Source organism: Amphiura filiformis, chromosome 2 (genome assembly GCF_039555335.1).
Source record: "Amphiura filiformis chromosome 2, Afil_fr2py, whole genome shotgun sequence".
Taxonomy (NCBI): domain Eukaryota; kingdom Metazoa; phylum Echinodermata; class Ophiuroidea; order Amphilepidida; family Amphiuridae; genus Amphiura; species Amphiura filiformis.
Window position 1 is genome coordinate 23,196,392 of NC_092629.1, and position 18,287 is coordinate 23,214,678.

The 18,287-nt window shown below is 37.6% G+C and overlaps 1 protein-coding gene across 1 annotated transcript in view; it reads left to right on the plus strand.

Annotated features, from left to right (window-relative positions):
* Window positions 1-16,359, plus strand: part of LOC140139163 (NLR family CARD domain-containing protein 4-like) — a 106,469-nt gene extending 90,110 nt beyond the window's left edge. The window contains exons 7-8 of the mRNA XM_072160946.1: window positions 13,203-14,642; window positions 14,735-16,359. Of these exons, the coding sequence (XP_072017047.1) occupies window positions 13,203-14,642; window positions 14,735-15,753 (2,459 nt within the window). The 3' untranslated portion in view covers window positions 15,754-16,359. The remainder of the gene's footprint in view (window positions 1-13,202; window positions 14,643-14,734) is intronic.
* Window positions 16,360-18,287: the final 1,928 nt, after the last annotated feature.

Consider the following 18,287-nt stretch of genomic DNA (forward strand, 5'->3'; position numbering starts at 1 on the left):
AGCTCGGGGGGTTGAAAACCCCCCCAGCTAGGTAAAGAAAGAAGAATCGGAGAGCATTACAGTACCTAGCTGGGGGTGTAAACCCCCCAGCTAGGTAAAGAAGAATCGGAGAGCATTACAGTACCTAGCTCGGGGGGGGTTGAAAACCCCCAGCTAGGTAAATAAGATTTACCAGCACGCTTAATATACTTATTAATGAGTGTTTTAAGTACTAATACATGATCACTAGTACGTGAACCTTTACGAAAACCAATTTGGTTAGAAGGAATTACATCATTTGTATCGGTAAAAACACTAAGACGATTATATAAAACTAAACAAAATAATTTACAAAGATTACTAGACACAGCAATACCTCTATAATTTTTGGGTACATTTTTAGCACCTTTTTTATGTATAACTGTAAGAGTACTAAGCCTCCAAAAATCTGGAAATATGCCCTGCTGGAGGATTTTGTTAAAAAGACATGTTAACGATGGAGCAAGAACTGATATGCCCTCTTTTAACATCTCATTTCTAATACCATCTATCTGGTGCTTTCCCTTTCTTTAAAGAGTGTGCAGCCTTAATGACCTCAGATGTAGTAATTACAGAATCAAGCTGATCAATACAACTACCACTGACATTTGAAACAACATTATCTATGAAATGTTCTGTCATTGTGAGGAAGGTTCCTATTCATAAGAACCTGAAAATGATCCAGCCATTGTTTTGGGGAAATTGGATTTTGACCAAGTGATTTCTGAGAACCACACAGCTCATTATAAAGACTCCAAAATGCTTGAGGATCAGTACTTTCCATTTTCTCAAGCTTCTGGAAAATATTATCTCTGATAAAAATGCCCTTTAAAAGGGAAAGCCAGCTTCAATGCAGAAGAGGCCTTGTAATTAGTTTGGGTGGTGGCATTTTTAGGATAACTCTTTTTTATGATCCATCATGTTTCATGACAGTCCACCAAACCATCAATGATGAGAACATGCACACAGAAACAGCAAACCAAACATTAACTCCTATAACTTCCTGTCAATTAATTACTCCAAATTGTTCTGTCTTTTTACCTAGCTGGGGGGTTTACACCCCCCAACTCTAATGCTATCCAATTCCGCTTCTTTCTTCTTTCTGGCAACAAAACTTCAAAATGCTTCTTCTCCTACATGTTACGCCCTACAATTACGTAACTTGCACACATGTATCGGCTATATCCAGTACCCTTAGGGTGTAAACGAAATTGGGGTCAAAGGTCATTAAAGGGGCATTTCTGGTATATAACCAAATACCTTCAAAATGCTTCTTCTGCCACATATTATATAGTACAATGATGTCACTTGCAGATGTGCATCGGCTTTACCCAGTGCCTCTAACTTGTACACAGATTTGGGGTCAAAGGTCATTAAGGGGGTAAATTCTTACAATTGCATTATCGGGACATCTGTAAGGGGTATGGGGCTCAAATTCAGTGACAACAAATCTCATGACCAGAGGAACATTTTGAAGGGGTCAGGCCAAAGGTCATGCAGAGGTCAAAATTTAGAAATGCATTTCCTGGACAACTGTAAGGGGTACAGGGATCAAACTTGGTGACAACAAACTAGATGATCAGAAGAACATTTTGGAACACTTTGCAGGGTACAGGTCAAAGGTTAACAGGGTCAAATCTTATAATTTCATTTTATGGATATCTGTAAGGGGTATGGGGCTCAAGCTCAGTGACAACAAATCTCATGACCAGGGGAACATTTTGCAGGGGTCAGGTCAAAGGTCATGCAAAGGTCAAATTTTTGAAATGCATTTTGTGGGCATCTGTAAGGGGTACGGGCTCAAACTCTGTGACAACAAACTTACTGACCAGGGGAACACATTGGAACACTGTGCAGGGGTCAGGTCAAAGGTTATCTGGGGTCAAATCTTAGAATTTCATTTTCGGAACATCTGTAAGGAAAACATGACTCAAACTCGGTGACAATAAACCTCATGACCAGGGGAACATTTTGCAGGGGTCAGATACCTCCAAAACACCAACATGCCCCAGCTAGGTTTGTGGTCTATGACCACCATTTGCCACTAGTTGTCTTTTCTGCCCTTTTTTAGGCTACCCTTAGCTCATTATTAATATAAAGAAATGCAGTTTTTAGTAAATTGGCTAAAAACTGCCATCCTACTTGCCTTATACATGCACATTAATTTTATATTAATTCGCAATTTATACTTAATATAGCACATTATAAAATGTAAAGACTGATATTGTTCAATTATAATAGGCCTACATATAAATTATAGTATACCATAACTGGGCCTGAAATTGCATCGAATTTTTCCCGTTGAAAAGACAAAACTGATGTTTAAGATATAAATTATTTCATAAATGACATTTTGAGTCATTTTTATCCATAAAACGATACAGAATATAGGATATTTTTACTTTGACTTTTACGTCCATAAAGGTTTTAATCATGTTATCAATACACTCACATCTCATGCTGTGCTGATTTCCAGGAGGTCTGCAAATGTAAATCTAAGAACGCCTGATAACAAGGATTCTATAATTTTCTTTCGTTGATATGCTGTGGAAACTGTTATAGGCCTGGCATATAACTTTTAATGTCATATTTCCTTCAAACCATAACTTTTGAAATTCTCACTCGTTTTCATTCGTTGAAACGGCAAAACATACTTTCTTTTTCTTACAAATCCAATAACAGGTCTATTATATATTTTCACCATAAAAAGTTCAGCTAAGTAATTCAAACCAATGCTAGTACCCCGTAATCTCTTTAGCAAACAAAGACGATCTCCGAATTAGATCATAGCCAGCTAACGCTGGCGATAACGCTGGCGAAAACAGCCTTTTTAACATTAAGAAGTTTTTTATATTTTTTACGGAGAGACCGGTATTTATGCAACAAGTATACATTTGAAGGCTGGTTTTTGATATTACGAGAAAGTGTCTTGATTTGACTATATAAAACTACAATACATACTGTATTATATAGCCGCTGACCGAGCTGTGACTCCTTGTTACCATGGAAGCATATAACCTCTCTACCCTCTGTCTACATTCCTGGAGCAAAAAAGTAGGCCTATAGCGTTCTGAGCAGCTATGGCAGCTAATTAATGTACATAGTACTAAATTTATATCAGTGGTAGACTGTTTATTCAGGCGAAGCAAATCTACACCATTTTAAAATTTAATATATATTCTAGTTCCTATTTTTTACCACAAAAATATTCGCTTATTTATTTATTTATTTATTTATTTATTTATTTATTTATTTATTTAATTGTCTTCTGTTCTCGACAGCAAGACAAATGTTTGAATCTAAAGCCTTTATAATCTCTTTTGGCAACTCCCATGTTTATAATAACAAAAGGACTAATGCGGTGTTATACTGACAAACAAAGGACATTGTGACGTACAGGACCAGGGAAAAATTGAACTTTTTGTCACAAATTTTGAAACCACATTTTATTGTTTAACCCATGTTTATTATATTCGTACTTTTTTGGTGGTATATATATAATAGTTATTATAAGTTATATAGGGTAGGTGCAGGTAATATGGGACAGCAGGTAATATGGGACACCTGTTTTCATTTTAACAAAAAGTAGCTTAGAGAAGGTACACACTTTAAGTTGATTTGTTAAGTGTTTAGAGACATCAATTGTGCTTCTAGAAATGCAGTTTTGGAGTCTGTGTATCAAACTCTTGGAAATCAGTGCCAAAAAGAGAGAAATTGCCCAAAAATTTACGTCGTTTTTTTGGCCTGATATAAAATCAATGACGCCACATTTTATGATTGTGTATCCAAATACTCTGGTACTGAGGGTGCATTTGTCACTTTTATGATCTTTAGGTGATGGGTTAAGCTTATCAGCAGGTAAAATTCCACTGAAAAGTGGCACTTTCCTTTATAAATGATTATTTTCTCTGATTTTCAACTGAATGAGTGCAGGTAATATGGGACACATAGGAAATTGTGTGCATTGTCAATGCGAAAAGCAAATCTATTTAGAAAATTGAATTTTCTTGTTGAAATTTGCATTTAACATTCAAAATCATGTAACAAAAATGTTTTTAGAACAAAAGAGTGATTTTCTGAACATTTTGATTTTCACCATAGAGATAACATAGTGTCCCATATTACCTGCACATGCAGGTAATATGGGACACTTGACAATGACGTCATTTTGACGTCATAGCGTCCAAACAAACATAAAAACAAGATAACATTGCCTGTTTTATTAACTAATTAATGTATTTTGCCCTCATCGAATGCCAAAAATCATGCTATCACCATTGCAATGAACCCATATCTTTTTATAATTTGCTCTCACCGGATGTCCCTATTGCATAGCCCTACACCATGCAATTATTTCATACTGAAGTGCCACTCCGGAGGGGGGTGTCACTCCCATTGTGGCCTCACCATCCGCGATAATCAACTTTTGAAAAGCACCCTAAACAGGGATTTTATGCCTTGCATCAAATTTTATACCCTAAATTTCATTTCTGCGTATTAGCAATTGCAATTTTGCTACCCTTTTTTCTAACTTTTCATGTTTTTGACACCCTAAACACGATACGCGCGTATCGTGTCTACCCACGAAAAACTACCCTTTTACGCGTTTTCATTATCGCGGATGGTGTACAGGCCACAATGGGAGTGACCCCCGGGCTGAAATGTAACCGTTTGGATACATTTTTTTCTTTAAAACAATAATGTAACATTAGCATATATAAGTAAAGAAAGATTAGGAAATGTAAAGCATAGGCCTATACATTGGATTATTCCCACTTGGTCCAATCCCATTTGGTCCAATATCCCACTTGGTCCAATCCCATTTGGTCCAATCCCACTTTGTCCATTCCCACTTGGTCCAGTTCCAGTCTATCAAATCTTGTAGTTCAGTACCATCTTTCAAATCCAACTCTAAAAAATTCCTCATCAGCACATATGTACAACACTGCACCTGCAGTTGTTGTTTTGGGATTTTTTTTTCTCTTCTCATTTGTCAGGATCTACTTTCATAAAATGAATTCAGTATATAATGTTCCACATCAAATCGGACCGGTTTGTCTGTCTGTTTGTATTGTTCCAGTCTTTAGTTATTATTATTATTATTTTGTTATATTAAAAATATGCTATTTGATAAATTTTGTCAGCTCGCTTGGCCTTGTATGCAGACTATCACTTTTGCATTTCATTGTTCTTGCTCTGCAGAACTATACACCAATTACCATGTTAATTTATCATTGCATTGAATATCTTGGTGTAGATTTAATTTACAAAATATTGCATTAAAAAGTTACCTGCTATGTAAGTTATAACTTAGCTCATTATATAGACTCGTTGCAAGTGCACGTGCAATCATGTGCTTATGCTTTCACCCGGGCTAAATACATTTTTGTTATTATTGAAACGTAATCATGGTAATAATTATGCCATGCCTGGACTATTTTACTGTGTAGGTTTGGTTGTTATTTTCACCATCATTACTCATTGATTTATAATTGAAAGCTTAGCTCTTGTGATAATAAGTTTATACAATATACCTAACCCACAAGGCATATATCTTGGTATTGTATTTATTATTATTCTAAAATTTTGTTTATCATAATTATTTAAAGGACTATTTCGTGATCCTAGCATCCTCTATTTATGTCATTTTTCATTAAATATCCACGAAAAAAAACCCTATTCCCAAAATTTCAGTTGATTCCGATTTTGCGTTCACGAGTTATGCATGATTATGTGTATTACACTGCTCCATAGACAATACGTTCCCAGCAAACACAAAAACGTTTTAAAAACGTTTTATATAAGTTATATTTTGGCTTTTGGTTTAGGTAAAAACGTTTTAATAACATTAAAATGTCGGGTTATATAAAGGTCATGATAACGTTTTAAAACGTTTTGTATAAAAACACACTACAACAATATTTTTAAATGTTTTCAAAAAATGTTATTGTAAACTATTTTTGCAAACATTTTTGCCAACTATTGTGTCAATACTTAAATAACATTATGTTAAAATGTTTGAACCCAGCAAACACAGAAATGTTCTTAAAATGTTTTTTCAAAACCTTTTAATAACATTTAAATGTCGGGTTATATAAAGGTCATGAAAACGTTCTTAAAACGTTATTGCAAATATTTTGGGCAAACATTTTTCACAAAATATTTTTTCAACCCCAAAATAACATTTTGTTTAGAATGTTTTGTATCAAGTTTTCAAGAATGTTTTTGGAATGTTATTAAAACGTTTTATACCCTTTATATAACCCGACATTTAAACGTTTTCGGTAAAACATTTTTGTTTGCTGAGCACTAGATTATCAAAAATGTTTTTAAGGTTATGAAAACGTTTTATACTCTTAATATACCCTTTATATAACCCGACATTTAAACGTTTTCTGACAACCTTTTATAACCATTTGCGAATGATGTCGAAAACGTTTTGTGTTTGCTGGGTTGTAATTTCGTTCTGGTGCACCAGAACGAAATTCAAATTTCACGGTATCTTTGCTAAACGAATTAATCTGCAAGAAATATTTGGTACATAAACATTATGTAGCCAGAGGTTTCCAGTGATGTAAAAATCTCTTTTTGAGAAAAGTGGGGGGATGAGGCTGTGGATCACGAAATGCCCTTTTAATACTAACTTTTGTAAAGGGTGCCACAACAACACGCTCTGCGTTCAGTGGCATCCTCATCATTTTCACCATATTATACGATGTTTGTAAAAGCTTTTTTATATTGTAATTATTTCATGGATGGAATTTGATGAAATAAAACTGAACTGAACTGAACAATTTAGAAATCTTTTAAGTCTCGACCTTGAATACAACACCTTAAAAAAAAAAAAAATTGGCATGGTCATGGGATCCACTCTCAGTGCAACTTTATCCAATCTTACATTATATACCAACTTTAACATTCTCAACTGCTGGAGAAACTTAGACGACTGTGATCCTATACAAAAGTACCAAAGAACAGAAGAAGAACTAAAGACAGACATTGAATATCTTTCCGTTCACAAACACTAATTGTTAGGGGATAAAATTATTTTCAGGGGCCCCTTTTGGCAGGGGCGTAGCCAGCTTTTTTGGTCAGAGGGGCAAAATAAAATTTCAGGGGCACAGATGAAAAAAATTACAGTTGCATTATATCTGTGATCATTCAATACATAGAGACTGTATGTGTTCAAGTTTCCAAAAAAGGCTTTATTGTGACGATGTGCGCGTGTAGCGTGCAAAAATTTGGTATTTTGCACTATTCTGGCCCATAAACGGGCTGAATTTTGATATTTTCCTTTGCCCTCCTAATCTTCACTTTTTTCACTTTCTGTCAGGGGGGTGCACTCTGCCCCCACCTGCCCCACCGCTGGCTACGCTACTGCTGGCCATGAAAAATGTATGTTAACCCCATAGAAAATACAGGGTAAACTCATGTTCAAAATATTTTGGTGATTTTTTAATGAGCCTTTATAGACGGATCAAAATGAAATATTTAGGACCCACTTTTTGCATCAGCCATGAAACCCCCCACCCCGCACAGTGTCATCGCCCTGATATCTTCATGGCAGAAAATGCCATGGTAGGTTGAAACCACAGCCACGCATGGGCATTGTGTTCCCACCTGTTTAATAGTTTTTAAATGCATACTGGCTGAAGGACATCCGACTAATGACATTAGCCTGTGACTGACCTCTGTACGGTCAGCGAGCATACATACGCCGTTTTCATCTGCTTTGACTGCCCTCTACGATAGTCTCCTACACAGCCAGTTTGTGTCAGTCGGTCTGACACTCGTCGATCCTGTATGTTCGTGATAGCATACAGTCTGGCCCGAGACTACCTCCACGAGGGTCTACGCTGCACTATTTAAAATATGAATTTTGGTCACTTTTTCAGCTCAAGACGCACGCTAGTTTCTCAGTACGCAAACTAACGACGATAATATCTGTTGAACATATATGTTCAAGTGCAAGGAACCAGATCTGGTTTCTTTATACGAAATCATTTACGGAAGATATTCATCATTTTCTACACCGGTATCCAAAGATTTATCGTCTGAATATCAATCGTGCATAGCACATTTACGTGTATCGATCCCGTGTATTCATTTCAGTTTCTCTGGTTGTATTATTAACCGGGCGATGTCGGTGTGCCCCGTTACAACTATAGACCTTACTATGAAAACTAAAACAATTAAGTACTGAAAATGACCAAACACAAATATTATAAACATAGTGGGACATGGCCCTAGTGGGATATGGACCAAGTGGGACATGGCCCTAGTGGGACATGGTCCAAGTGGGACATGGCCTAAGTGGGGCATGACCTAAGTGGGACATGGCCCTAGTGGGAATGACCTAATGGGACATGGCTAAGTGGGACATGGACTAAGTGAGATTTGACTAACTGGGTCTGGACAACGTGGGATTTGGACCAAATGGGATTGGACTAAGTGGGATTGGACCAAATGGGATGGGACCAAGTGGGAATTGCCCAATATTTTAAACATGTTTAGAGTGTCATAAGGATCATTGCATTTAAATTTCAGCTCAATTGGGGCATTTTGAAAACTTGACCTTTGACCCCTTTATTACCCCTTAATGACCTTAAATGAATTTTAAAATATTTAAAATATGTTTAGAATGTCATAAGGATCATAAGGTAAAATAAATCGGAGGAATCTGGATCAATAAAAGTCCCTAGGATTAGTGCTGGTGATTGCAATGTATTAACCCTTTAAACAAAGAAAGAAATAGCCAATGAAAATAAAATGAAAATATATATGAATGAATCCCTAAATGATAATAACAGTCAATGTCTGTGCTGACGAAACTAAGTTGGATATGGAGAACTAGGTATACCACACTACCACAGCTCCATGGTTCAGCTATGGTGCGTCAACCGTTCGAGTTTTAAAGACTCTCAAAATTGTTATACTTAAAGGGCAGGTCTATAGCAAAAACAACATCATATCATTGGCAAGCTAATATTATGAGGCTGAACTTTACCCACACAATTTCTCCTTTTTCAGGGGAAATACGCACAAAAAAATTGCAACAAGTGTCAACTTGTAATGTAATAATTAGGGCATATTCTCTTCGAATAAAAATAAACTTGTTTTTGCTATAGACCTGCCCTTTAATGTAAACATCTTTCTATGTCTGACCGGTAGGCGGTACCATGTCCAGTTTGTCCACACATCCGTGTCTCATGAGGTTCCCAGTATAAAACCTCATCTACAAGCAAGCATGTAGCCTATAGTGTGTTTTTGATGAAAGTAATACGAGGCAGCCGTATATGTCAATACAATAGATTGAATTGAATTTTAGGGGCATGAGCTTTCGATCCTAGCAGGATCTTTATCAAAGACAGAGTGACAAGACAACACACAAACATGCATATATATAGTGACATGGACATAAAGGAAAAGGAAATAAGTAAGACAATAGAAATCATAAGTGTTTCCTGGGAAATATCAATTGGGGCAGGAAGTGGGATGTCATGAATGGAGATGAGAAATTTAAGGAAATGAATGAAGACAATGGGCTGAATAAAAAAATGAAAATGAATGGTAAAAATAAAAAATAAAATAACAAAGTGGGGGAAAATATTTATAAAAAATTTTTATACAAAAATTAGAAGAAATGTTTTTTTTTTTTTTGGGGGGATATTATGATAATGAAAAACAAGTTAGTCGTGTCCCTCTTGGATGTTGAGACCGTGTTGCTGGGTAGTACGTAGGCGCTTCGTCCAGAATTTCTCCCTGCTGGTACGGACAGTGTCAGGACGGTTATGACTCAATGCCCCGAAGGATCATGGCGGAGATAGAGCACTTGGGAGGTTAAAGTGATTACCAAGAGGGGTGTCAAGCTTCTTGGTGTTGACAGTGGACCTGTGTCCATAAAACAGCCTCTTACGGGGGTACTACACCACTGGCCAATTTTTTGCCTATTTTTGCATTTTTCTCAAAAATTATAGCACATTGGTGACAAGTAAGACATGTATATTATAGGGGCAAGAACTACTACTGTACTGTAAATTCAGCAACTCAAAGCAAGTAGTTATTGATTTATTGATCAAATATTGGTTTTCCCTCATTTTTGACTGTAACTCCACAACTGTTGTCTGTGCTGAAATATAATTTCCAGTGCAGTAGTTGTAGTCCTTGCCCCTATAATATGCATATCTTACTTGTCCCCAATGTGCTATAATTTTTGAGAAAAAATGCAAAAATAGGCACAAAATTGGGCAGGGGTGTAGTACCCCCTTAAGTGCAGTCTTAGTTTCTCCCACACACTGTATACCACAAACTCTACAAGAAATGAGATACACTATACATTAGATGAGGTGCAGGTGATGTTGCCCCTGATCCTGTGGGAAGAATTGTTGGAATTACTGGTGACAGAATCCCCTTCTTGGATATGGTCCTTGCAAACAACACATCTGTTGGAATCACATGTGACAGTACCCTGTTGTGTAGAAGGAATAATATCAGAAAGAGGGGGACTTCAGCTCTCACAAGAAGATCTCTAAGATTGCGGGGATGTCTGTAGGCCAGGATGGGGTTATCGGGAACCGCTCGTTGTAGCCGATCTGAGGTTTGAAGTATATGGTTTGTTTATTTATTTGTTTAAACGGCCGCTCCGTGTGGAGAAACGCTTGGGTCCTGATGGGACCAGGCTCAAACAAAGTCAAAGTGCTTAAGCCAGGCTATATGGAAAGAGAAGTGAGAAACAGTTTTGAAGACAAAGAACAAGGAAAAGAAGGCCACTCCCAACAATCGATCAAGTAAACAATTTTACTGTCAGCCTTTGGGTCAAGAGAAAGGAAACTCCTTAATCCAATCTCAACTGCCACTGAGGCTTGATCTCAACTGCCACTGAGGCTTGATGGTGATTGTCATTGGTGATGCTGCGGAGAGGAGGGAGGTTAGGATGAAAAGTGACTACAAGAGGGACTCTGGTATATTGTAAAGTTCCTCTTGAGGTCCCTAGCATGCTGTGAAAAGTCAGAATCATTAGTACAAATGCGGCGGAGGCGGAGAGCTTGGCTGTATGCTATACCACTTTTACAATGTTGGGGATGACAACTGGAAGAGTGTAGATCTCGGTGGACTGCCGTGGGCTTGGTGTAGAGATCTGTATCCCTCTGTGACAAGGGAGTCATTTTCCTTTCTGATGGCGACATCCAAGATGGGCATTGTCAGTTAATTCATCACGAGCATGCATGTCATCCAGGGTAGTATCAGAGAAAGAGTCAGCAGAATCAACAAGAGCATAGTTAGTAGTTAGTACGATTGTTGGGGTGTTTCATGGTCTCATCGATGTACTTTTGGCGATCCATGACAACCACAACAGATCCTTTGTCAGCAGACTTGATGATGATATCAGTCCTGGTTCTCAGTACCTGGCGTTCCTGACGGGGTAAGTTGTCATGTGTCCTGTGGGAAGAATTAGCAGAATTGTTAACTTGGGAACTAACAACCTGCAGTATGTCTCCATGGCTGGAACCCTGTTTTTGGGAGGGACCCAACTGCTTTTCTTGCGAAAAGGCCCAGGTTCATGCTGGCTCATCAAGGTAAAACTCCCGTTGATGTATATGCGACGATAGTATTGATTGAGATCCTGACTGTAATTAATTAGCTCGATACTCCATAATATAAGTTTTTCGATGGATGGCGTCTGGATTAATATTAGTTTTCATCAAAACCACTCACATATATGTATGCTTGTAGACGAGGTTTAACGGTATCACATATTGTCATTTGACATGTAATTAAACGGGAGTAACACGATCATCTTGTTTTGAGTGTTGCTAAATTAAATGTAAGCTTACCTTTATTAGAAGTCATATTCAAAGACACGGCAGCTGACTATATTGCATTGGAAGCAGCCACACATATAGCTTTGCGATCAAGAACGTATTATTAGCATGTACCGAGCATGTTCCACGAATTACACGTTCTATCATTGAAGCCACAATAGAGTTCTGTATACAATCACATCAGGCTTGGGCTGGTCCAATGTTACATTTGTAGACATTTATTTAATTGACTATGAAATCCACTAAACTCAATATCTTGCTTCTAAAGTTCCCAATTTCCTGAATGTGATCCCAGCTGGGACTACTAAGTAATATTTCAACTAGTTTGGTGATGATCCATGGACGTAGAAGAAAGATGGGTGGATCAGCTCGGAAGTTGACACTGCAAGGGCACAAACCACTATATCTAAATAATTTTCTCCTACACACCGTGATTAGTATAAATGATAAACTTTCATACTAGTATTTTGTTGTATTTAAATAAATAACAGTATGTCATAAATGTCATAGTCTACTTTTCTCCTGGCCTTTTGCGGGCACCGCCCGCGATTTTTTTTTTCGGACATCATATTTGTAACGCATAGTGTAAAATCAGTTGATTTTTCAGAAAATATTTTGTTTTTCAGTGAGCTCTGCTTTATTCCGTGTTTGATTATGAAAAACGGAGAAAATCAAAATTTACAAATGCACCGGCATACCGTAGGGTATTTTGTTGCTGTTGTTGTTGTTGTTGTTGTTAATCAATTTTTTGGACTTCTTTAGCCATGGCTACCTGCATGTAGTATTAATTAAAAACTATGGAACAACAATCCCAGGTCGGTGTGACAACTTTCCTGATTTGACGTGTCACATTTAGGATATTAATGTGGTGTAATGCGCCCTGAAAGTATTGCTAAGAAGGCGGAAGAAGCCGGCAGGGTAGCGCCGCCACTTATTGTAAACATGACAAATGCATTTAAATAATTTCCTTAGGCCATAAAACAAAATGGAGGCCAGATGATATCTTAAATGCAGAGTGTCTTTTGAAATGCTTTAGCGAGCTTATGTGGACAGCGGTTTCAGGGGACAAATACCTGAACCAGTGCCCAGTAGAAATCAAGCAAAAAGCAACAGTTTGAGACGCACTTGTTTTATGAGGACTTTCGTGTGTCCTCATAGAACAGTTGCGTCCTTATAGCACGGGGACATATCAATAATTGTCCACATAGAACAAGTTTTATAAAAGCATATATTCATATATTCATATATTCATATATTCATATAGTCATATAGTCACATATGCTGTGAGCTGTTGTTAAGCCTAATAAATTAAATTAAATTAAATTAAACATAGCTCAAATTGTTTTGTTTTTTATTAAATAGACTTCAATCTTCAACAATTCAAGCAGCAACTGGTTGATCTATACGAACGTGAAACAGGACACATACTGCTTCTTCCTTGGAATGAAGAATTCCATGACGCGAGGTGTGTTGATGACATCTACGTGGATCTAGAATTGGAAGAAGATGGTAGGACGAAGAAGCCTCTTCAGAGAAATGAAGAACTTGTAGAACTTAAGACATGTAAAGATAAGTTAGCAAAACGTATTATAATAAAGGGTTTGCCTGGTAGTGGTAAAAGCTGTCTTCTCTCAAAACTTGCACACGATTGGTCAAAACAAGAGAGTTATTCATCCCTCAATAGATTTGAGCTTGTATTTCTCTTAAGGTTGTGTGATTTACAAAGAGGAGAAAGCTTAGTCGATATGATATGTAAACAAATCATTGGCTCTGTGCCGTTGGGATTGAAAAGTTACATCCTCAACAATCAAGATAAAGTCCTCATTTGTCTAGACGGGTGGGACGAAACAGATTTAAAACTTGATTCAAGACAAGTAAAAACAGAAAAAACAGACATACAGATAGAGCAGATTCTTGTTAACCAAGCATTGAGTAATACTTGCGTTATTGTAACTACTCGACCACACAAACCGTTAGGGTCTGTACAGTCACTCCATTACCTAACAGTTGATGTCAAAGGGTTTTCACCAGGCAAAATTGTCATGTATGTCAACAAATTCTTCTCTGGTCATCCAAATGTAGATGACTTAATACAAGGCTTGATACGAGAGTTGATGAAGGCGTCTAATCTCAGAGCCTTGTCTAAAATACCAATAGTTCTCATGTTAATCTGTACACTGTGGGAAGATCAAAAACATTTCCCCGACACTCTCTCGCTTCTGTACAAAGAGTTTATTGATACAATCTGGATTAGGTTTTGCCATAAATATCACACCGATCAGATCCAACATTCTGAATATCTCAACTTATTGTACAACTTAGGAAGGGTAGCTTTAGATGGCCTTATGTCAAGTAAGAGCAAAGACCAAGATACACTTGAATTTCCAGAGGAAGCTTTCGGTAGCATATGCAAATTGGGATTAAAGGTAGGCCTCATTTCAAGACAGAGGTGGAAATTTAGGGCGACAGAGAAGATTTCTGTTTCGTTTTTACACAAATCTATACAAGAACTCTGTGCAGGGGAATATCTCAGTGCGTTATTTAAAGAAGACCCACAGGCTTTTTATGCGATACTGAATCAATTTGATAGTTGGGAACTTATACGGGAAAAATTTGAGATCCTTAGATTCTGCTGTGGTGTTTCTCAACAATCCAATGAATCGCCCACTGCGATTGCGGTAGTCAGACATGCAATTGACATTTATAACATGAAAAGTGATCAATCGATTCGTATCTATGTTGGTACCAACAGAGATACAGATATATGCCTTTACTTACATTACTTTATGAGGGTCAATTTGAGTCAGACGCGGGTGCTTTTACCTTATTCGACAAAACTATTTTCTCACGTATTTCATGCAAACAAATATTAGTATCTTGTATTCACCTACAAGCACTACGTGAATTTAACTTTTTCATTCAATCTGTAGTAGGGCGATCACGAGGTGATAATATCACGGACATCAGATTTTCTCGCGTTAATATTGACTCCTTGGATCTGATGTCAGAAACACTCAAATATATGCCAAACATAGAGCTCCTTGGCATATTTGGTAGGTCTAGTTCTGATTATGTGCACGGCTGTGAGGAGAGCCAAACCAATCTAGGCAAAAGATTAGGCAAGCTAACCAAGCTGACAGAATTGTGGATATGTTACTATGATATGACTATTATATTACCTCACATGTCAAATCACAGTAGGCCACTGAGAGTCATTGAAATCAATGAAGCTCGTATAGCTGATGCAATTGTTCACATTGGTGCTCTTATAACACATCACCTTACGAATCTAACACTACGTGAAACCGCGTTAGAGGAGAGACACATTGAGACACTGAGTAGTTTCCTGTCCAATTCTCCCAACTTGTTGGAATTAAATTTATGTCATAATACAGTAAGAAAGAGTATTGTATCACTGACCCATCACTTGCAACAGTGCCGCAAATTGCAAATATTGGACGTTTCTTGTACTAAGCTGACAAATGCAGGAGTGATTGTATTAGCAGAAAGCTTCCATCACTGGCCTCATTTAAAACAACTCTACTTTAGCTATAACCCTGATATATGTAATGACGGTCTTGAAGCTGTTTTGAGACATCTCCATCATATACCGAAACTGACGTCTTTCTGGATTTCAGCATTCATAGACAGCCAATGTAGTGAGTTAGTACAGAATTGCCTTCATGCATTAGGAATAGAGATTCATGAAGAAGAGGAAGACGCTGATATCGCATTAGCATTTCCAGACCAGGCTCGAGACATGTTCCAAAATAGGAATACTTGCAAAAGGTGTCCTGATGGACGAATCAGACTAGAAATTGGCGCTCAAGATGATGAAATTCGGTCAATTCAAGAAACAGCAGCAATTGGTCCTAGTTGCGAATCACATATACAGCTACCAAACCCGGACTAACATTTAAAAACATAAAGGATTACGAACACAAAAATGAAAATTCAAAAAGTTACTCCGAAGCCATCTGGATGGTGTTTAGACTTCTATGTAGTCCACCACAGCAGACGAACACATCTTCCATCATGTTTTGCGAAAATTCTTCCAGTTGCATTGTAGCCACGATGGCGAACAGACCTCAGCACGGCTACAATGACCAACGCTGTAGGTCTATGCACGGTATACGGTACCAATTATGTCCCCCGTCCTTCCTGCGACCATCATCACCCATAGTCGGCACTGAGTTTTGGTGATCACAGATTCAAAATTTTATGAATTGAATAGACTGTAATATGAATTATCTGTGTTAATTTCAGCATAGACATTTAGTTGTTTTTGATGTGTTAATAGGGCAAGGATTTTGAAATAAATGAGGGGCAATTTTGATACGGTGACCTGCTTTATATTATATAATTCATGTAGTTAATATTTGTGTGTGGGTAGGTACGTACGTGTAAACCGGCAGTGATATCGACTTTAGATAAACAAGATACACACGATATGTAATGAAACATGTTGGTGCAATTCTTCCTCTGTATGGTGTTTCACATGACGAATTTCAAAGAAAATCCCAGTAAATTGATTGAGATTTACTGTATTGGCTGTTTCAATTTCACATTGATATTACTGTGATATGCTGTGATACATGTATATATATTATGTATGTTATTCCAGCCAAACTTCCACAGCTAGCTGTCCAGCGTCGATGCCATAATAACATATTTAATTGCACATCCCATGTGCTTCGTAATTCCATCTCTTCTACTGCTGGCTTGATTCCGCTCACACCGCACAAACCACAGTGAGCAGATCAAACTGACTGCGGAAGAGACTGACATTGGAAAACCCCGTTATAATATTTAGCTGGTATCCGTGGACTTTTTTTGGTCTAATAATGCTTTAATATGGTGCCCTCTTACATTGAAAAGCGTTATGGTACCCAGTTTAATATGAGGATCAATAATGTGAAGAAAAAACTAAGTGAGCATGTTACAGTACGAAGTACGCAGCCTCTAAAATATGGGCAACTCGTGTAGGTCTTCAATGGCAGGTTCCATGCGGGATCTACGCACATAGGCTGCATGGGAAGGTACGTTTTTCTGCTGTGGTAGTCCACTTACTCATCGTGCATACGCTAGCTATTAAATTTATACATAAAACTCCGATTTGTATTTAGGGTAAATACGCCGATTCTCGGTCACTTAAGAAACAACCCGCTCTATTTCTTGCGTAAATGATTATAAAAGTTAGCTATATGGGAACGTGTATTCCCCACAACATCCGGTTTAACATACCCTGCATGACATCTTCCATTGAACTTGTATTGGAAGTACAAGGTCAAAAGGTCAAAGTTGACGACAACGCCTATTCTCGGTCACTAAACTCCTATTCTCGGTCACCGTATAGTTTTTCTATACCTATTCTCGGTCATTCTCTTTGGAAGCCTGGTTGATCGGTATGACGCGGTTTTGATAACTTAAACGCATAATAAAAATACGCGTGCAGTATTCTCAGATATATTGACAAGGAGCGATCCTTTCAAAACGGTTTTTTGGCAAAAATTTTCGTACCATCCGATCGGGGTCCGAGGTGGTCCTATTTTGTGGGAGCGCACAGCGGAATGCGGCGGCACGCCCGACTAGTCCAGGAGCAAGATCACACAGGGCCCTAAATAAGGAGTTCGTTCACCCCCACTACATACAAGGTTTGACACCATAGGTAGTTAGTATGGACCCTCTAGATCACTGCTAGGTAGGCAGTGGTCTCAAATTGTGGTAACACTTTTTACAGGTCCTTTTATATATGGACGTATAATCACATAAAATCACAAAAAATAGGGCAAAATTAAGGGGTAGGGGAGATATAAATCCCCATAACTCAACTTTTACTTATAATAATGAATTTATTTTGGTATGACTATGTAGCTAATTGATTGTTCTAACTTTCTAGTATTATTTGAAAGCAAACCTAGGTTTCATTAGATCATGATTGGAAGCGGCCAGTCCATACACTAGTGGAAAATCAGATTTTTCACAACAATGCTTAGGGTGGGTGTTTTTATGGCACTGGGTTCAAATTTTCCTATTGTGCCAATTTCTATTTTCAAAATTAATTAAGCTCCATTTTTTAATTTTGTTTTTAATATCAAGCATATCTAGCATGTCTAGGCAAACAGTGATGTTCTGGTTCAAATATTTATATAAGTGCATGTTTGCGTGCATGTTGGTTTGTGTTGTGTAGGTTTGGGGTAGGTGGGGTGTGGGGGTGGGGTGGGTGTGTATAGGGTTCGGGGTTGGGGTGTTTTACGTGTCTTTTAAGACACGTAAAACACCCCAACATATTAAAATATGTCACTCAGCTGAACTATATAAGTTCCATTAACAAAATTTATTTGGTAAGTTACCATTCATATAATATTTTGAATATTTATATGTGCGGGGTGAGATCAACCACTGCTTGTCAGGAAAATAGACTGAAAATGTAAAAAATAGTTACTT